The following is a 22,829-nucleotide window of genomic DNA, read 5'->3' as shown; positions in this document are numbered from 1 at the left end:
AACTCGAGTAAAGTATTCATAGTTATTGAGCTATGATGTCAGTGAAGAGGTTCCTCATCATCAGAGGGACTCAAGTGGACAAAGATAGAGGGAAGAACTCACTACTTGCCTATAAACAACATCAAATCCTTGGCTGAATGTCGAACTGTGCAAGTGTGTTAATGAGCTTTCCATTCCTGTAACAAAATACTTGAGATAATCAACTTAAGAAGAGGAAAGGATTCTTTTGGCCTACAATGTGGGAGGTTTTGGTCCACAATCAGGTGGCTCATTGTTTTAGGGCCTTTGGTGAAGCCAGCACATCATGGTGGGAAAGTATGGCAGAGGAAACAGCTTAACTCATGGCAGTGGAGACGCAAGAGAGAAAGAGGAGAGGGCCAGGTCCCAATATCCTCATCAAGGGCACAACCCCAATGATCCAATTTCCTTACCCTAGATCCCATTTCCTAATGTTCTGCCACTTCCCAATATTGTCATGGGCTGGGGACAAAGCCTCTAACATCTGGGCTTTGGGGGACAGAGATTGAAATCATATTGATCAACATGTGTAGGTCAGATAAATGAAACCAGCAGGAAGCAACAGCTGAGGGGACAGAGCAGGGATTTCCATCCCTGTCTGTCATGAAGGAAAGAGACTAGAATCTGAGACTAGAACCAGAACGAGGGGCTTGCTAACCCCTTCAGGACTCTGAAGACTGCCCTACCCCAGTGCACACGAAGGTTCCAGAAGTGAAGTGTGTTAAGCCTTCAATGTCTGCCAGAGAACAATAAGTGCTCGTGGAGGAAGGAATGTCAGGATCCCTTAATGTACTATCCAGTGTCCTGTGTACAACAAAAATCTAATACATATCCTAAGAAACTAGAAATTATGCCTCATTGTCAAAAAAAAAAAAAAAAAAAAAAAAAAACTTACAGCAAAAATGAAGCCCACAGAAAGAGAACCCAAAGTGAAACAAATAATGGACTCTGGTAGTAAAATAAATATTATAAATATGGTCAAGAATGTAAAGAAAATTGTGTTCTTAATGAATGGATATAGGATCTCACTGAGACACATGGAGGCTGCAAATAGCAGTCAAACAACAATGCCTGAATCATGAAAGTATACTATCTGTCATAGAGTTATCAGCAAATTGAAATTGGGAACAGTATATCTTTTTTTTTTTTCTTTTTCTGGTTGTATACGGAGTATATTCACACCATTCGTGTCTTCATACCTGTACTTTGGATAATAATGTCCATCACATTCCACCATCATTAATGACCCCATGCCCCCTCCCTTCCCCTCCCACCCCTCTTCCCTATCTAGAGTTCATCTGTTCGTCCCATGCTCCCCCTCCCTTTCCCACTATGAATCAGCCCCCTTATATGAGAGGAAACATTCAGAATTTGGTTTTTTGGGATTGGCTAACTTCACTTAGAATTATCTTCTCTAACACCATCCATTTACCTGCAAATGCCATGATTTTATTCTCTTTTATTGCTGAATAATATTCCATTGTGTATATATGCCACATTTTCTTTATCCATTCATCTACAGAAGGGCATCTAGGTTGGTTCCACAGTTTAGCTATTGTGAATAGTGCTGCTATAAACATCGATGTGGCTGTGTCCCTGTATTATGCTGTTTTTAAGTGTTTTGGGTATAGACCAAAGAGTGAGATAGCTGGGTCAAATGTTGGTTCCATTCCCAATTTTCCAAGAAATCTCCACACTGCTTTCCCTATTGGCTGCACCGATTTGCAGTCCCACCAGCAATGTATGAGTGTGCCTTTTTCCCCACATCCTCACCAATACTTATTGTTGTTTGTATTCATAATAGCTGCCATTCTGACTGAAGTGAGATGAAATCTTATAGTAGTTTTGATTTGCATTTCTCTGTGATTGATGATGAACATTTTTTCATATATTTGTTGATTGATTGTATATCATCTTCTGAGAAGTGTCTGTTCAGGTCCTTGACCCATTTATTGATTGGGTTATTTGTATTTTTGGTGTTTAGCTTTTTGAGTTCTTTATATACCCTAGAGATTAGTTCTCTATCTGATGTGTGAGGTTTAACAATTTGTTTCCAAGATGTATAAAGGAAATTCGGGCTATTCCAACATGATGGAGATTTGGGCCTTGTTTTTCTTCTAATAGGTACAGTGTTTCTGGTTTAATTCCTAGGTCTTTGGTCCACTTTGAGTTGAGTTTTGTGCATGGTGAGAGATAGAGATTTAATTTCATTTTGTTGCATATGGATTTCCAGTTTTCCCAGCACCATTTGTTAAAGAGGCTTTCTTTTCTCCAATATATGTTTTTGGTGTCTTTGTCTAATATAAGATAATTGTAATTTTGTGGGTTAGTCTCTGTGTCCTCTATTCTGTACCACAGGTCTACCTGTCAGGAACAGTATACCTTGAAATAAGACCTATAATTTAAATTTAAAGAGAGGAAAAAAATGGAAAAAAAATGTAAACAAAGTCCTGATAGTCTTTTGGACACTCACTCGATCAACATACATTTAACTGAATTGTCAAAAGAAAGACAGAGAAAGAGACAGACAGGAGAGGGAAGAAAGAGAATAGGAAAGATTAGTAATTTAAAGAAGTAATAGGATTGGTACCTAAAAATGCCACCTTTGTCATCCATGAAAGTGTGCAGGTTGGAAGACAAACAGGTCACACAATTTTAAGACAGGTGTGAGTCATTCTTCTTTCCCACAAAACTTGTGAATTGAAAGGTATGATTTTGAAGGCATATTTTCAATTATTTGTTTATCCCCCAAAGCAATGTTTCACAAGATATCTTTTGGTCTTAAATTCTGGGCATGTTTAATGTGGCCACCATGCATATTTACATTCATAAGCTCAATTTTGTGGCTCCTCTTATGAACTTAGAAACTAAGTAAATATTATTATATTTTTTCTATGGCTTTCAGGGCCAGTTTCTTTGTTCTACACTTCAAAAACCCATTTATGCACTTGAGAAATGTCCCCTGAAATTAGTAATGGCAGTACAATATTAATTGGTAAATGGGTTCCAACACAAACACTAACAAATAACGTGCATGCAAAGGAAGATGGAAAATTCTAGAACTCTACACCCACATCCCTTCCCCTAGACAAACTTCTCCCGCAGTGGAACAGTGCCAAAAACTCTTCAGGGCTTAATCAATTTTACTTCTGTCCAGCTGTGATTCTTCATGAGGTCAGATGACATTTGGGTGCCCCCCCCCCAACCTACCCCTTTCCAGCATTGAATTGTGGTCTCCCCAGGAACCACCAGGGACCTGAATCTAATTAGTCTGAAAGAAGCCACTGTGCCTACAACGGTAATTAACAAATGGCATGCTTCTCTCATGTCAGAAAACACAGCAATCTTGCTCCCATTTCTTCTCTTTCCTGGTGCCCCCCACCATTCCTCCCTGATCAGATTGGCCTCTTTCAATCCTGTGAAAAGGAAAAGAAAATGCCTGGGCCGCTTGCCCCGGGGCTCCCAGCCAGCCCTGCGCTGCTGCTGCCAAGGCCAACTCTTCCAGCCAGGGGTCTGGGCCGGGAGCAAATGCAAATGCAAAAGACTTGCGAAACAGCTTTCTCCTTTTTTCCATTAGCAAAGCTTTCTCCCGGGTCCGGCCTGCCTCTCCAGATCAGAGGCCACCTTCGACTGGCTCCTATCTTTTCTTTCACCTCCTATGAGACCTGTGACAACTTGCTTCCTTCTTCATTTCCCATTGCCTAGTACCCTAGGTGGTGCCAACTACAGGACGCCCACCCTCCAGGGAGAGGCACCCCAGGGCGGACTTGTAGGCCTGGGCCGCGCACCCGATCGTCTGGGCGACCCTGGCTGCGCGCCTGGCCCCGGGCCCGACCCCCATCCCCCGCGCGGTTTCTCTTTTTTTTTTTTATTTCAAAAATCCTCCTCTTCCGCCTCCCTTCCCCGCCTCCAGGTTTTTCCCTTTCCTCGAGGAAGCGAATCAGATCGCGCAGGGCGTCGCGGAGCCGAGCGGTCTGCGGAGCGGCAGGGAGCGGGCAGTGAGCGGGGACCAGGGCGCAGGAGCCGGGACCGAGCCTTCCCGCGGGGCTTTGCTGGGCTTTGCGGGGCGCGCGGCGCAGAGTCCCGGGCTGCAGCTCGGCGGTTGTTCAGACACTACATCCTCAGGTGGGTGAGAAGTTTGGCGTTTGCGGTGCAGACAAGGTAGCGACTTGCAGCCCTGGGGCGGTGGCGCCCGAGCGCCCCGGGGTCCGCACCCCTGATCTCCGCGCGGGGCAGCCGCCCTGGTGGAGACTCTGTTGGGGAGACTCACTCCGTCCGGGGGACACGCGCTCTCGGGAAGCGACGGCACTCTACCTGGCCTCTCTGTGCGTGCGACAGGTCCCGAGTGCTGGGTCCGCTGGTGGCCTGGCTGCAGTCCCCCTGCTCCCACCGGACTCGGGCCAGCCGCTCGCTAGTGGAAGGGTTTAAGGTAACTTCAGTAGGTGGCTAAGGGGAGACGGGGATGGAGGGGAGGAAGGAGAGTTACAGGTCTTTCACACCGTCAATTCAGGCAAACTGGGGAGATGCTATTAATTTGAAAGTGTACTTGTTCTTAAAAAAAAAAAAAAAAACTGTTCACATTTCAATATTTTCAAATATTTTTTCGTTTATTTTATGGCTTTGTTGAGCTACTCCTGGGACCTATAATTTAGTCTTGATTTTTAACTTTACATTGCATATTTAAAATCGAGCAATTAACATAAGCATATTATATATTTAAAATGGAACCATGTAAAACAAATTCATGAAAATATTATGCATTAAGTTTTATTTCCCACCTACTTAAAAGAGGATAGACTCAGTATACTAAATTGCATGCTACTGTAGTAGCAATAGATAACATTCAGCTATCTGCTGTTATAGTTCATTGTGAAACACAAGCATCCTTTCCATTCAATTTGAATGAGGCAAGAATGCTTATAATCGTGCTCTTAAGACCTTGTTGGGAATTGCACAGGCTAGTAACATTAGTCACAACACAGCAACATTCTGAATAGAGAAGAACACCCCGGTTGTGTATCTTGAATGTTCATAGGCAGCAACTTCATAGGACAAGTAACATTTTTCAACTGCATTTTACTAAATTTATATGAGGCTTCATATGTTAATTAGAATATTCAATAAAGCAAAATCAACTTGAATTTGGCATGAAATAAAAAATTTGAAAAATCTCTTCTATAAAATATATAAAATTCTAGGAATTTAAATGAAAATAAGCTACATGTTTATATAAGAATCCAATAAAATATATAATATTTAAGTAGGTAAAATGTAATTTCCATAAAATAATTTACAATGTAAATAGAATCCTAATTGGCATCTTAATTTTTATTAACAAGGCTGTTTAGCTTATGAAAGACTACTTGAAAATATGAAGATGTCAGTTATATATATGGATAACTTGACCGTATGATTAAAAGGTATTATAGAGTCATAGTTTTTAAAAGATAGTGAGCTGACCCACTACCAAACATTTCTGTGAAATTGAAGAGACAGATTTAAGAGTAAAAGGAAAACTGGCATTTGAAGCATACATTTTAAACAAAAGGAGAATAAAGAAATGACATTTAATTGATTGTGTTTGCACAACTACGTATTTATCTGGGAAAACTAATAATACAACTGGAACTTTTCCTCATTTAATACACAAATATAGTCTATATGGTTTACTAATTTCAATCCAAATATATAAAGCCTAAAAAGAAAAAGAAAATCTGAATGTGCACATGGCATGTGGGGAAAACATTATTCTAAGCATAATACAAAACCTAGAGATATTTAGGGATAGGATTTTTATTAGCACATGCATATGAAAACTAGATACACACAGGAGGACATTGGACATTGGAGTCTTATAGTACTGAAGATCAAACACAGGCCCTCCCCATGTGCTAGGCAAGGACTCTGTGGCTGAGGTGCATTCTCAGCCCTTTTAAAATGTGTTTTATTCTTCTTTTTGAGAAAGGGTCTTCCTAAGATACCCTGGTAGTCCTCTAACTTGAGATCCTCCTGCCTCAGCCTCCCAACTTGCTTTGGTCTAAATGTGTGCTACCATGCCTGCTCAGGTCAGCAGTATATTTACAACAAAGTATATTTTGCTAATATTACCTAGAACTCTTATGAATGATCTTGAAAATCAACAACCCAATTGAAGATTAAGAGTCCATTCAAAATAAGATTTAAAAAAATACAGGTAAGCAAAAGATGAAGACTCTCAGTCATACTAATTATCAAAAAAAATTCAATTAAATTAAGATATCAACTTTTGCCTGATTTACTGATTTTGGAAGTCTGATAATACATTTGTTGATAATGACTTGAGAGGAATATACTTTTACAAACTTATAAGGATAATGTGAATTGGTAAAAAAAAAAAACTTTAAAGATGATAACTATTAAAACTTTCAACTGTTCCTTCACTTATTAGAATTTATTCAGTAAAATATTCTCCCAAAAGTCCAAATAAAAATTTATGTCAAGCCATAAGCCAGGCATGGTGGTGCACATCTGGAATCCCAGCAGCTCCAGAGGTTGAGGCAGAAAGATCACAGTTTCAAAGCCAGCCTCAGGAATTTAGTGAGGTTCCAAGCAACTTAGTGAGAACCTGTCTCTAAATAAAATATTTTAAAAGGGCAGAGTTTAGTTCAGTGGTTAAGCACCCTGGGATAAATCCCCAGTATCAAAACGAACAAAAAAACTATGTCAAAAATATGTGTCAAAGATGTTCAGTAGGATTGATTCTAATATACTAAATGTGAAAACAATTCTGAAACCATTGATTAGGATTTGGTTGTATAATTATGGTTCATCCAGTGGTGAAATCATAGATAATCTAAAAAAGCCAAAATATTTGGTAGGTCTATATGATTTCACATGGAAATATGTCCAAATATATTATCAGAAGCACAACCAAAATAAGGCAGAGCATAGTATATGTACTCTGTGTATGTATGCATATACAAACTGTGTGTACATACACACGCATGCACACACTTGCGCACACACAGAGCAGCATGTTTTGTAAATAATAATTTGCAATACAGAAAAAGTTAGGCTGATATGGATATTCATGTTCTATCATATATAATGAAAAGTTATGTTATTAGAATAGGAAGATCATAAGATGCTCTTGTGATTAGTAGTTTATACAGAATATATCCCTCCTGAATATATTAATTATCATTCACAAAGCTTTCTATATTCTCTTCATTTGCTTTCTCTTTGAAGATAATTCGTTTAGGTACTGTTGAAAATCCTTTCCTTTTTCTCCTTCCCTAACAAGGATGATTACATTTATTGTAGGCACAGATGTGAAATATTCTTTCTGAAGGATTTCACAACCCATTAACTTTGTTAAAACAAAATCTATAGGACTGTTCTTCTAACACCTCTTATGCCTTTCATGAGCATTGTATTGAAATTTATATTCCTAGTTCCCATCCTTTATGATAAGAGAGAGAGATATGCTATGCTTTGAGATGGAAAGCATCTAAAATGGACTACAAAAAAATTTAAACAATTCCATGCAAAAAGTATGGTTGTTAAACATGACAAATTTTGAAAAAAAATTAAGCATAAAATTTTAATATCATTCTTATGAAAAACAGAAACAAAACTAATAATTAAATAATGACAGGCAGTACACAGAAATGGAGTAGTAAATGACTTTCAAACTTAATAAAAGCTGTTCAGCCTCCATTATCATTTTTTTAACCTAGCTGAGTAGAAATGGCAAAGATTTTGATAAAACACTACGTTGGGTGTGTAGTTTTTTTGAGAACTATATTTGAACTAATTCAAATCTTTGGAATATAATCTGCTTTTATCCAAAATGCACAAAACTTCAATCTTCTCATTATGCTTCCAGGAATTTAATGCACTAATTTTACAAACATATATATATATATATATATATATGTGTGTGTGTGTGTGTGTGTGTGTGTGTGTGTGTGTGTGTGTGTCTCAGTATTGTTTGCAATAGCATAAATTTGGAAACAATTTAAAATTTCATTATTAAGCATCCAATCGAATACCTTATGGTACATTTATTAAAAATAATAATGTCAGGTGAGCTGAAATAGTCAATAAGACATTTTAATAAATGAAAAAGACAAGATGCAGAAAAGTATATGGAATACTGCCGTGTGTATTTAAAGTTATATACATTTGTTTATATGTGCTTAGAAAATCTCTAGGAAGACACTCTCTTTAAACAATTGGAACTAATTTAATATATTTAATAAAAGTTATTATTTTGCTTCCATGCAATCTCGTGTTTCATTTTAAAATAAAGCTACCATAACCAACCTCCAAGATCATCAACATTGGCTACAAAGAAGGAGATGTTCTACCATATGCTTTTTCTTTGGAAGGATTCATGGTGTGAATAAAATGAGAACTATATTTAAGTTGTAAAACAATTCTATAAAGCTGATTAGATGTTATCAACATTTTTCATCTGTTCATAGTGAAAATTAATTGTTTATAAATTTCTTATAGGATTGATTTTATGCAAAAATGCAAGTAAATGAATATATGTAACATGTACAGTTGTAACAAGATTATTTTTATGTGACATTTTTAATGGATATTTTTATCCCAGTAGACTTGTGTTTATCTTGTCAGTTTAACTTTTATAAATGTTTTTTGAGTTTGATAGCTCATCTAATTCCAGCCTGTGTTTTAGCAACTTTTTAAGGTGCCAGGGTGTGGAACAGGCGTGACTCAGTCGTTCAGTCATTAGACCTTAATCCACTCATATGGAGCCCACTCAACTATTGATTTCTCTGGTAACCAAGAAGCCCAGAAAACTAGTCAGCACAATGCAAAACAGGAACCAAGCATTGGGCTTAAAATCTGTAAAGGGAATTGTACATAAAAGGGTACATATATGTTTCATCTTTGGTGAACTTGGAGAAGTACTTAGTGATGCATTCACTGTAAAGGAATATATTGTCAGTTTCCTCCTTTTTTTAAAAAAAAAATCTAACATGAAGTATATTTTTATTTTATATTTTTTGCAGAAAAATTAAAAAGGAAATATTGTTTACATCTTAACATATTTCCTCTAAGATTTCCATAATTAAAAAAAAAACAGGGGCTAGAGTTGTAGCACTTTCCTGGCACATGTGAAGCACTGGGCTTAATAAAAATTAATAAATAAATAAAATAAAGGCATTGTGTCCATCTACAACTAAAAATAAAAATAAAAAACGATAAGCCACAGGTATAACAAGATGCATGATTGTCTTTTTCAAAACAAAACAAAAAACAAAACTATCATAATTACCCAATTTATATTTGTTAACATTTTATGATGTTTATGAAATCGTTTTAACTAAAATTTTCAAGGAATTATTCAAGGAATATGAGTTTTGTCGTAATGTTTCACTACAGTGGGTTTACTTAACCATTGTGCTAGATAATTATGTAGTTTACAGTTACCAGTTTCCATTCCATAGTCTTTCTATGGGAATCAGAAAGTATCACTTAAAATAAAAAACATTACATATTTTAGAATTTGGTGTGGAGGAAATGTAGTTGGGTTTACAAAAGAGATATGGCAAAAATTATATTAGTATCATACTGGCAACTTTTTTGCATATTGATCTTGTGTCTTACCACATTCTGAACCTGTTCATTAGTTCTAACAGTCTTTAATGGATTCCTCAGAAACCTGGGAATACAAGAAACATCACAGTTCTTTATTCCCAATCTGGATGCCACATTGCTGCTGTTCTAAGCTAATTGTTATGGCCCCAAAACCTCCCTGGTCATTGGAATAGAAGTGCATCAGTGAATCCTCTCATCCTTTCTCTTAGGGAAAGCAGTCAGTCTGCCTCAGTTACTGTGATGTTGATGGTGGAGTGCCTCTAGGTGCCTCTGATCAGATTCGGGAAGTTATATTCTCCTTCTACATGTTGAGTGTTTGATTTTTTTTAATCAAAAAAGGGTATTGGATTCTGTCAAATACTTTTTCTGTAATATATTGAGATTTTTGTTTGTTCATTTTATTACTATGGTACATTGATTTTTTTTTTTTGCATGATAAACTTTTTTATTAGATAAATCCCAATCAGTCATGGCATATTACCCTTTTTATGTTGCTGCATTCAATTTCCTAGTATTTGTTTCATAATGTTTTGTGTGTGCATTATAATTATACATAATACTGGGATTTTTTTATGCTGAATTTGTACATGCCCATAACATAATTTGATTAATATCATTCCCAGTACCTTCCTTTGCCCTCCCATCCTCCCTCCCCCATCCACTTGCTCTGATGTCCCTTCTATTATTATTATTTTAATTAGTGCACTATAATTATATATGTATATATGTATACATATATAAATTATATATGTATGCACACATACACACACAAATGCGAATCTCTTTGGTGTATTCATACATAGACATATCATGGTTTGGTTGACTCATTTCCCAGTGCTTCCCAGTGCCGCTCTCTCTTCCTTCCCTCTGATCCCCTTTCTCTACTCTATTGGTCTCCTTTCTGTTTTTTGTTTGGGTCTTGTCATGTTGCTAAAGACCTCACTAAGTTGCTGAGGTTGGCTTTGAACTTCCAATCCTTCTGTGTTAGCCTCCCAAACTGCTGGGATTACAGGTGAACACCACCATGCCTAGCCTCCTTTCTATTTTAGTGAGATCTCTCTTTTAAAAAAAAAAAAATCCCTTTTCTGCTATCCCACTGCCACCAAATTCCACACATGAGAGAAGACATTTGACTTTCGAGGTCTGCCTTATTTCATGTAGTGTGATGTTACCCAGTTCCATTCACTTACCAGCAAATAACACAATTTTATTCTTCTTTATGCTGAGTAAAACTCTGTTGTGTGGGTGTACCATATTTTCTTTATTCATTTATCTGTTGGTGGGCACCTGGGCTGATTCCATGACTTGGCTATTATGGATTGAACTGCTGTAAATATGGTATGCCTGTGTCACTGTACTGTGCTATGCTGATTTTAGTGTTTTTGTGTCTGAATTCTTAAGGGATATTAGCAGAACTTTCTTTTCTTGGGATGCCTTCTTAGGATTCTTATATCAGGTTCATACTGACTTGATAAAATGTTCTATTTTCTGGAAGTTTTATTTTATGGAGGAGTTTGTGAAGGATTGTTATTCATTCTTTATTAAGCATTTTGTAGAAGTCATCAGTAGAGTCATCTCTGCCAGGATTCCTTTGTGGGGAGATTTTTGAGCACTCTATCATTCTCTTGTTATAATTCTATTGAGGTTGTATTTCTTCCTGGATCAATTTTGATAGTGTGTTTTTCTAGGAATTTTTCTAATTCATTAGTTTAGCTAATATTTTTGCAAAGGTATGTATGATTTTTTCTTTTTATGCATTGCTGGGGTCAAACCCAGGGCCTCACACATGCTAAGGATATATTCTGCCATTGAGCTATATCTCCAGCCCGGTTCATTTTTTTCCATAGTGTTTTCTCTCTGTTCTTCAGAGTGGTTAATTTTTTCTTGATTTATCATTAAGCTCAGTAAATTTTTCCACGTAATATGCATTTGTCAATTGGGCTCATCCAGTGATTTTTAAATTGTTATTGCATATTTTTAGTTAAAATGTTTTTCCCTTTGCTCCTTTTTACATTTTATTTCTTTGCTGAGACATTCAATCCTCTGAATTTTTAAAGCACTGCTTTAAATTTTTGTCATATAATTGCAAAATCTATGTCATCTAGGCATTAACATCTTTTGATTTTCTTTTCATGGGCTGACATTTTTCTGATTCATTGAAACCTAATTTTGTATTCTGTCCTGGAAATTTTGAAATATTATTTTATGGGACTCTGAGTCTTGTTTAATGCTGTAGAGAAAATTAATTTTGTAAATATTTTGGCAGGCTGTTGACCCAGTTGGGTGGAGGCCACAAGTTCTATTTGCTAATTCAAGATGAGTTTCATTTTTTGTAATCTTTACCATGGTATTCAGATCTCTCTGGTGTATATACAACCCAGAAAATGACCAGTCTGATACATGGGCAGTTCCCAAAATTTTCGTGAGTTAGATACTGAGGATTAGACCTGTACATGCACTGTTTATGGATGAGCTTAGGAGATCATAAACAACTTTTGGGGGACATTTTCCCATATTTCTGCTGCTCTGTGATCTCCTTGCTATTTACCAATTTTCTGGGCTTCTCTTTTTGGCTTCTCTAGCCAGAAACATGAGCTTTTTCTTACTTTATTCTGCTGTGGGCCTTCCACTAATTCACTTGCATTAAAGGATAAGTCATAGCAATTGAGGTTCAACCCAGCCTCTTGGTACCACAGCATTTGTATGAAGGAAGAGTCCTTTCTCTTATTATTGCCCACACCTGCCATCCTGCTGTGATATAATTAATACTTTCTCCACAGTGGGATTATCAAAATCTGGGACATGAAGGAATGGGGCAAAGGAACTATTAGGGAATTCTCAAACTATTGTGAGCTTCAGAAATACTCTTTTCCTTGCTCAAAGCTAAGCAAGAGGGCCTCTCTTAGCACCTGGTGCCTGTGACTGCATTTCAGACTGCCTTGAAATAGTTTCAGGCCAAGAAGACCAGGAAAAAAAAATATACAAAACTGATTCTGTTTTGATTATACTTCTCTAGGCTAATTGGTTCATGCTCCTGCCTCTATTATAGATGTGTATGCATGAATTATTGTACTAACTCTTCAGTGATCAAGTACAATATCGCAGTTTAGTTCTGACGCCAACCTCCCAGAAATAGCACAGATTCTGAAAGTTTAAGAGCACAATTCCAAGAAGACTGCCCTCACTCCAGACACCAGCTACAAGTTTGGAAGTTTCCAGGCCACCAGTACTTAAGAAAGTGGTTACAGATTTGAGGATTCCCATCCACCCTCACAGAATTCAGAACAATGATTTGCTTAAGATTAAAGCTCTAGTACAAAGGATCCAAGTCAGAAGCAGTCAAGGTGAGAGACACATGGGTGACAACTGAGAAGGTCCTGAACATGAAACTTCCATTCGTGCTCTCTGTGGCGACAGGAGATATCACCTTCCTGGCACGTTGGTGTTTACTAACTGGGAAGCTCACTCAAGCCTCCATGTTCAGTTTTCATTGGGGTTTCTCAGTCTCTTTTTTAAGCAAGGCATATACATTTTTTTTTTTTTTAGAACTGTTAGCACACTGACTGATATGCACCCAGCTTGGATGGTGGTTGTGAAATACAACGAGGGGTATAAAATGTGAACAATTAGAAACATCTACATTTTTATTTGTTAAGAGTTGATTAGGGTTTTCAGATGAATCAAGTGAAACATGTATGATCTCATTTACATTTTATACTATGAAGTATACAATAATACAGACTTGGTCCATTTTCCATAGTGTTTCAGGATGATTGAAAAGAGCCTCAATGATTATATGTTGAAAATATAATGAACATGATAGTCTTTAAGTTTTAGAAGAGGTATTTAATGTAGTTTTCATTATCTGCTATTTTTAAAATCTCCTATTAGGTAAAACCAATCATCTGAATGATATTACTAATGTTGGTGTTCTAAAGGAAAAGCAAATCCTGTAGGCATTTAAACCATACTCTAATTTGTCTTTTGTTTACCTACAAATAGGAAAAAAGCCCTTTAGCAATGTTTTACATTTTCTTTCTCCCAGTTCTTTTGACTTTGGAATTCATTATAAGGGGTGTTTATGATAGTGCATCTTCTAGAACCCTACTCACTGAAGGGAGAAGCTGCTGTGTGCTCAAGACCCCACAGAAAGTATTACACGTGGATAATCAGTAATACAGGTTGGAAGGTTAAATGGCCATTCACTGTTTTTGCATATAGACATTTATTTGTTCTCTCCACCAGTTGGGATATTTTACTAGTGAAATAATAGTAACCATGCAAATGAGGCCTTGCCATGTGCCCACTCTTTTAAGTCCCATCTACGTGGAATTATTTTAGTCTTCATAGCAGTTCTGTGAGGTTGATCCAGTTGCCACATGCTCATGATACACAGAATAACCCAAGAACAGACTGGTCATCATGGTCACTTGGCTCTTAGGAAGAGACCTGGGACTTGAACCCACACTAAGGACCACTGTCCATATTGCCTGATAAGTGCTGGCGTACACCCTGTAACAGCTGTGGAATCTTCTGCTCATCTCCAGGTACACTGAAGAGGGGAATAAAATCTCTGAAGGATGTCAGTCAGTCCAAAGGATATCAGGAGAAAAGAGAAAGATGGGAGATGGTGGCACCTGGTATACTACTGTGCAGGGACTAGCTATTTTTCTAAAACAGCTAAGGAGCTGTCCATAGATGGCCTCTTGCTCTTTCTTTTCTTCTCAGGGATGGGGGCATTGGATACAGGTAAGACCCCAGGTTTCAGAATGCATGTGCAGGTTCCAAGCCTTGTGCCTAGAGATTTTTACTAGCCTATAACTTTTCCTGCCCAGAGGCCAAGACTGATGATAGATCCCTACTGATACTAACAGGAAAAAGCTGAACACTCTGGGTTTTATGATCGAAGTTTCAAATATCCCTGGTGTGGACTCTGTAGCTTTGTGCTCCATGACACAGAAGTGAAATTCAGGAGTGAGCATATGACAGCTGCAATGTTGCAGAAAAGTTATATTCACGCAAACCCTCCCTTGCTGGAGGATGTTGTGTGAGACATCAAGGTTGCGGTGAAGTCAGCAGAGCCCAGTTTCACCAACCTGGTCCTCTTCATCTCATGACTCCTTCCCTTTGCCTCATGTTCCAGTTAGTATAGCTTCCCCAGTGTGAACCATGCACACCCCAAATGCCAAGGTCTTTGCAACTAAGAGTTGTCTGGACCTTGTAACACTGACCTGTTAGGGAGGCATGGCTCAGTTTTCCATCCAGTATGCCAAAAGTCATCTCTTCAACCTGTGAGGTTAGACCACCATTAATCCCTTTAGTCCCTCTTCCTCATACAACCATTTTTCTGATTTATTTTTCACCGATTACCTAGTATTTCCATAGAAGTTAAGGGAGTATGAAAGTCATTGCATTCTACCTTTGCCCAGCTAGAAGTTGTCCTGCTTCACAAAACATTTTGACTAAAATTGTTGTAAAATTGTATAAGAAATGGATGAAAAGTAAGGGTGGTGAAAAGAAAAGCACAAGTAGTAGTCCAAAATACAAAATAGGCTTTTAGATTTAAGTTTTTCTCCCTTATTAACTTTTAGACAAGTTGTCTATGATATATTTTGATGTAAGTCCCCAACTTCCTATTTTTTAAAAATTTTTTTTAGTGTAATTGGATATAATGCCTTTATTTATTTATTTATTTATTTTTATGTGGCACTGAGGATTGAACCCAGGGCCTTGCACATGCTAGACGAGCACTCTACCACTGAGCCACAACCCCAGCCCCCTTCTTATGTTTTTATGCTTGGGTTTTGTTGTGTTTCTTAAATCTGTGAATTTATACACAACTAGTAGCCCAAAGGACAGGGGAGGTAAATAGTCCTTCAAGCACCTATAGCTTGTGAGGTACTATGCCATTTCCTTGACTTCAATTCATTAATGTTAGTTGATTTTTAAAATGTTATAGATATCTAAGTTTTACAGATTTCCTTATTTATTTGTTTCTGCTGCTGGGTATGAAACCCAGGACCTCAAGCATGCTGGACAAGCCTCTGTCACTGAGCTACACCCCCAGCCTTGATCAATCTACCTTTTCAAGTTGTTATTCAATCACTTAAATCAGATTGGATTTTTAATTTTGGCCTGCTATGATCTGTTAGTTTTCTTTATATCAGTTGTAAGTGTGCCTGATTATAGGATCATCCAGGACTATCATAAAAGACAAGATTTTGAGGTTTATACCCCAAAGGTACTACGTAAGGTTTGGGGTACAACGTTCTGTGATTTTTTTCAAGTTTTATTTTGAAAATGAAATACTTGAAAACTAATAATTTTCAAATCTATGTCCTCACCTAGACTCAGCAATTATTAAAATTTGCTCATTTTACCATTCCATAGAGTTTGCCACTATTGACATAGCTCCATAGATGATACATACATAGATGAACAGATGGCTAAGTGGATGGATGGAGAGAAAGATGGATAATCTTGACCCTTTTCACCAAGGCACTTTAATCTGTTTGAATTAGTTTCATGGCTATCATGGAGTTTCAATAGTGATCATGATCCCTTGATACTTTGCAATTCCCAGATTTAACAACAACAACAACAAAAGGAGCAGCAGACTTAACTAGAAGAAGATTACATAGAACTGTCCAATGATTCTTGTTCATTGTAAAATCATGTTTTGCATATGAATTTGCAGGTTTAAACATATGTGTGCCCTTTAAGTTCTAAGGGCAACGTATCACTCCTGTTTCCATCACCCTGATAGGACTAGAACATGGCAGGGGTTGGAGCCTTTTGTAGACCACTACCAACCCCTTTAGCCCCTCTTCCTCATACAACCATTTTCCTGATATTTTTCTTATTTATCAGCTAGTATTTTCTTTAAGTTTTCCACCATATATGTATTGGATAGTGTTTTTTTTAGTTTTCCTCTTGAACATTCTAAAATGGAATCATTATATATGTTCACCCATCACTTGCCTTTTTGTTCAGTGGTGGAATTTTGATACTTACTCTTGCGTGGCTGTGGTTTGCTTTGGCTATGGTTCACTTGCTGGCGCACTGTATGAATAAACCAGAATGGTTGACCACTGATGGACATTAGGTACGTTTTGTACTTCTTTTAATATGAAGAGGGGTGTCAAGAGCCTCTTGTGTATATCTGTGTACGTCTCCAGGAGTCACTTGTGAGTACGTCCTTGGGAGTGTTTAGAGTTGAAAGTTCCAGAAAGCTATGGTCATTTTCGTAAATAGTAGGAATGAGCATTGTTGAAGAATAGGACTACCTCACTGAACTCTTTGCCTCACCTAGAATTGAGTCTTTTTTGTACCCAAATGCGTTTTTTTTTAACCTCTTGTGATACACAGAATATTGTACTTACTACAGATCTGAACGTGAGTGGACATGGTCCAGGACTGGCTGAACTCTCCCCTCACCTGGCCAGACAATGATTTGAGCCAAGAATCTACACACTGTCTCATGCCACAGTGGTTTTCATTGCATCCAGTGGTCCACCTGGATGGCCTGCTCATCTTCTTTGACCTATCACTTTGCCGCAGTCCGGCTGCAGCAAAATAACCGGGGGGTGACGAGCAACTTGTGTACATTGATACAGCAGAAGTGGGAGCCGTTTATTGTAGGACAGGAGGGGTATATATACATTCCACACAGCTTATCTTAATTAACATAAACTAGATACAGCAGTCAACCAATATGGAATCTCCACACTTAATGGCTTGCTGGCGCCACCTCACAAACCACTCCCTCTGCAAAATGCCAGGCCCATCCAGACTTGTTTACAGACCCTAACATCACTTCACTCTGGTGACTTTTTACTTCACTTGGACACAAATTGCCACATCCCATACTCTGATAAACAGGATGATGTGTGAAAAGGGAATGGTCTTAGGATTTAGAAGTACTTGCCTTTAACTGGACTGGCCATTTATGAATTAAAGTGATATTGTTGTAATTAGAGATGATATATATATAAAGTGCAAGGCCATTTGCCTAGTCTTTGAAAAGTATTCAGCAAATTATAGCCTCTGTTGAGACTGTTCTCCTTGTTCCTTTTCATCACCCAAAACTCAGAAATCTGGAAGTCATAAAAAAAAGAAGAAAGAAAGAAAGAAAAGAAAAAGAAAACAAATCCTGATTGAATCTGGAAAATTAAATTTCAGTCCACCACACCCCTTCTTTCAACTTTTTCCTTCATCAAGTGTTTCTCATAATATTCACATACATATTTTCCATTTAAATGTCCAAGTGGTCTTGCTTTGGCCTCTTCTTAAGCATAACATACCTCAGCCTGAACTGTTGAGTCCTGCTTTCCAGTCCTTCCATTTACCCCACCACCTTCCCTGTAGTTAAAGTCATCACCACCCACTGTTTCCCTGGCCTGAAAACTGATACTCCTTTGTGTCCTCTCTTTTCCTTGGTCTATTAGGGACTCCTGTGGGTTCTCTGTCCAACCCATGTCCTCCCTCTGTCTGTCCCTCCCCAGGGCCAGCCTGCACTGGCCAACTCAGCCAGCAGCAGCTCTCACCTGCACTGCAGCGGCCCCCTCCCTGCTTCTGCTCCCACTTCTCAGGATCCAGCCTAAGCCAGATCTGCCCACCCCACGGGTTAAAATCCTCCAGTTGTCATGATTACCACTTCCAGACTCCTCACCACGGCCTTCAGGTGTGAGCCGACCTCTGTGTCTGTCTTCATCTCTCACCTGGGTTCTCTTCCTTCTCTGTGGCCCTGTCACCGACCTCTTTCTCTTTCTGTCCCTTGAGCACCCCAAGCTCACTGCCACCTCTGGGCCTCTGTGCGAGCTCCCTGTCTTCCTGGAACTCTCCCCACAATTTTATTGTGCTGTTTCCTTCTCAGAGTCCAGGAAGTTCAGAGGCCCCTCCTGAGAGAGGCTTTCCCTGACCTTCTGGAATATCTTATTTAGCTTTCTTCATAACTGTGCTATCTAAGTTCAAAATATTCGTCGACCTCTTTCTGTTATTTGCACCCCACTGAAGTCTAAATGACAGCAGAGTGAGCAGCAGAAGTTGTTGTTGTTTTTTTTTTTCTCAACCTCTGTAATAGTGTCTGGTATATAATAGGAGTTCATAAGTATTTGTTGAATTCATGAACTGATGAAAGAAGGATAACTGGAGGCTGAGAACTTACAGAAGTTTTCACATATATCAGTAATAACAGTAAGTACATATTGTGTGTGTATATATATATATATACGTGTGTGTGTGTATATATATGTAAAAGCATTAACTGTTTTTGTTTTTCAGGATTGACTGGATTTCTTCAAGATGTCAGGTACAGTTTCGTGAATAAATTTGAACTTGTTTTACTTTCAAATGTGAATTGTGGTATTGCTTTCCTTAAAAAGGCAGTTATCATTTTGAAGGTTTTTATTGTTTAGCATTTGGAGATATGTGTGTGTGTGTGTGTGTGTGTGTGTGTGTGTGTGTTTGTGCGTTTGCATGTATTCTATTTATTCCTGTGAGCATCCCTATCTGTCTATTAGAAATAGTTTAAATAGCATTTCATATTGGCCCATATATATCAAAAAATCTTTTGAATATGTGGAAGAAATTAGGGAAATAAAAATATGTCTACATAGAGCCATGGTGGTGAAGAGCAGAGAGTGACACCTGGCCTTGATGGAGAAGGCCTGAGGGTAGGACTGTGGTTTCTAGCAACTGCAAGAGAGAACACCACGATTATGAAATCTGTGTTTACTATGGGATAGAATTTAGCTGTTTGCTCAGGAAATTCAGAACATTTTCTTACAAAGACTGAAAAGCAAAATCTCTCTATCCTCAATTGGAGGACGAGGTATATCATCATGCAAAGGGACTTCAGTCCCTCCCCATTAGCAGTGACTGTAGATGATAGGCTGTTTTAGATAGAACATAGTAAGAACATGAGTCACCAGGTATTGACTGATCTGCACATAACAGACATGTGCTCCACTACCGGTTTTCAAAACTACTGAGTATTTGTGGTGGTAAATACTAAATTTCTTTCAACACCATTTGTCAAAAAGAATAAGGAGAAATTAAAGTCGCTGTGTATTTGCATATATTCTCCATATGATAGGAAAACGGCTCTTTGTTTTCATGAGGGAGTTTATTACACAGGCAGGAGTGAGCCTCAGGTCAGCTGAGCCACAAGTATGAAAATTATTGCTCTAGTCACAAGCACAATGAATTCCTTAGATTTATCTTTTAATTTATCTGGCCTAAAATCTATAATATGAATTAGTAGGTTAATGTGTAATAGATGACGAATTATAGCTTTTCATAACAAATATAAGCATATTCCTTGACACATACCAAAAGAGAAAAATGATTGCATTTTATAATTATGTTATCATTACCCTTGTCAATCATGTCTTCTCTTCCTCAAGATCTAGTCCCTACAGCCCAGGAGCAGCCCACAGGTGAATTGGAAACTCAAATAAAATCACCAGATGCGCACCCTGATGCTCCTCCTGACTACAATTCTCATTTTATGGCAGGTAAGATAAATATTTAGATAACTATAGTACTTGGTTAAAGTTGATTTTCACATTAACTGATGATAATAAATTGATGAGCTGTTAGAATGCCAAGGGTTTTACAGTCAGTCAGTCAGTACGTATTATTGTCCTCATAGGATGGACTGGCTACTGAGGAGGAAGTTGTACAAATGTTGATAGCATGTTATCTGTGATCTACTATGGACATAAGAAGAGAATACTCTAGGGCCATCAAGATAGTATCTGACTCTGTCACGGGGTTGGGAAAGCCCTGAGAAAGTTAAGTTTTGCTGTCATGGTAAGAATTTCTCAAAGAAAAGGACTATTTCTTGCAGAAAAAAAAAAAACTATATGTTCTATGTTCAAAAGTGTATCATGGTCTGTGTGAGGCCTGCATGGGACAGACATCAGGAGACGTGCAGAGAATCGGAAGAGAAGGCTGGGGGTGCTGGCTAAGGAGCTTGTCCTTCTGACAAATGATTTCTAAGTCTCAGTACACTTTGGTGGTGACTTAGAACAATGAGTACTTATGTTTAAGTACTATAAATTATATAACTAATATAAATTTAAGTTATTCACCTCTTTTTAGAAAGCAAATTGGCAATGTGTAAAAAATTTAATATATAATTACTTTTCACTCAATAAATGATTTTAGTTAGTATTGTTTAGAGATTTAGAAAATTCTAGATATGATAGTGCTATTTTTTTGAATAGGTAATTTAAATGTATATTTAGAGGTGGAAACGACTGGGTAAGGTTCTGTAGGATGATGGCAGAGACCTTTTCTTTTCTTTTCTTTTCTTTTATTTTTTTTTATTGGTTGTTCACAACATTACAAAGCTCTTGACATATCATATTTCATACATTAGATTGAAGTGGGTTATGAACCCCCAATTTTACCCCAAATGAAGATTGCAGAATCACGTCGGTTACACATCCACAATTTTACATAATGCCCTATTAGTAATTGTTGTATTCTGCTACCTTTCCTATCCCCTACTATCCCCCTCCCCTCCCCTCCCATCTTCTCTCTCTACCCCATCTACTGTAATTCATTTCTCTCCTTGTTTATTTTCCCATTCCCCTCACAACCTCTTATATGTAATTTTGTATAGCAATGAGGGTCTCCCTTCATTTCCATGCAATTTCCCTTTTCTCTCCCTTTCCCTCCCATCTCATGTCTCTGTTTAATGTTATTCTTTTCTTCCTGCTCTTCCTCCCTGCTCTGTTCATAGTTGCTCTCATTATATCAAAGAAGACATTTGGTATTTGTTTTTTAGGGATTGGCTAGCTTCACTAAGCATAATCTGCTCAGTTTCCCTGCAAATTCTATGATTTTGTCATTTTTATTGCTGCATAGTACTCCATTGTGTATAGATGCCACATTTTTTTTATCCATTCATCTGTTGAAGGGCATCTGGGTTGGTTCCACAGTCTAGCTATTGTGAATTGTGCTGCTATGAACATCGATGTGGCAGTATACCTGTAGCATGCTCTTTTAAGGTCTTCAGGGAATAGTCTGAGAAGGGCAATAGCAGGGTCAAATGGTGGTTCCATTCCCATTTTTCCCAGGAATCTCCAAACTGCTTTCCAAATTGGCCGCACCAATTTGCAGTCCCACCAGCAATGTACAAGTGTACCCTTTTCTCCACATCCTCGCCAGCACTTGTTGTTGTTTGACTTCATAGTGGCTGCCAATCTTACTGGAGTGAGATGGTATCTTAGGGTGGTTTTGATTTGCATTTCTCTGACTGCTAGAGATGGTGAGCATTTTTTCATGTACTTGTTGATTGATTGTATATCCTCCTCTGAGAAGTGTCTGTTCATGTCCTTGGCCCATTTGTTGATTGGGTTATTTGTTTTCTTATTGTCTAATTTTTTGAGTTCTTTGTATACTCTGGATATTAGGGCTCTATCTGAAGTGTGAGGAGTAAAGATTTGTTCCCAGGATGTAGGCTCCCTGTTTACCTCTCTTATTGTTTCTCTTGCTGAGAAAAAACTTTTTAGTTTAAGTAAGTCCCATTTGTTGATTCTTGTTATTAACTCTTGTGCTATGGGTGTCCTATTAAGGAATTTGGAGCCGTCAGAGACCTTTTCTTTGCTCTTATTCTATTAGCCATGGAGCTCGGGTGTCCTTGGGCCCTACAGTGCATTCTGAAAACAGCAGACCTTCCTTGACCTTTTCCTAAATTATATTCCTGTCCTGCAGATGAGATCCATTATAGCACCTTATAACTGGCCAACCGCTCCCAAATCCGAATACTGACACTCCTAAGGTCCAGCCACACTTTATTTAACCATTTCTCTGTATTTCACTTCAGTGAAAAACAGTGTATATAACCTATTTTATATTCAGCCATCACTCTAGATCCATTAAAGTGAAAAGTTCGCCATTCCTAAGAAGCAAACACTGGTTGTAAATCACATTGCTCATCTGCAAAATTACCTATTTTTCTCAATGTCAAAAAAACTAGTTAAAGAATAGAAGACATCCCTTCAAGTGAAATGACTATATATGTTGAAAAAAATACTAGGAGTGCAGAGCATGCAACCAGTGAATTTTCAGTTCTAAACATATAGTAAAAGTCCTCTCTGATCACCACCCAGTGGGCTGGGGGAAAACAGGGACTTACGACATAAACTGTATTCTGGTAATTCACAGGAAGAAACTTGAAACACTGT

General features: G+C 38.0%; 1 protein-coding gene across 1 annotated transcript in view; it reads left to right on the top strand.

Annotated features, from left to right (window-relative positions):
* The first annotated feature begins 4,011 nt into the window (after window positions 1-4,011).
* PLSCR4 (phospholipid scramblase 4) overlaps window positions 4,012-22,829 on the top strand; it is a 41,813-nt gene continuing 22,995 nt past the window's right edge. The window contains exons 1-3 of the mRNA XM_081302290.1: window positions 4,012-4,143; window positions 18,913-18,940; window positions 20,037-20,147. Of these exons, the coding sequence (XP_081158416.1) occupies window positions 18,934-18,940; window positions 20,037-20,147 (118 nt within the window). The 5' untranslated portion in view covers window positions 4,012-4,143; window positions 18,913-18,933. The remainder of the gene's footprint in view (window positions 4,144-18,912; window positions 18,941-20,036; window positions 20,148-22,829) is intronic.

This window comes from Spermophilus citellus, assembly GCF_964194105.1.
Source record: "Spermophilus citellus genome assembly, chromosome: 7".
In the NCBI taxonomy this organism is placed as follows: Eukaryota; Metazoa; Chordata; class Mammalia; order Rodentia; family Sciuridae; genus Spermophilus; species Spermophilus citellus.
Note: the sequence above shows the minus strand (reverse complement) of the source record. Positions and strands in the feature narration are given on the sequence as shown.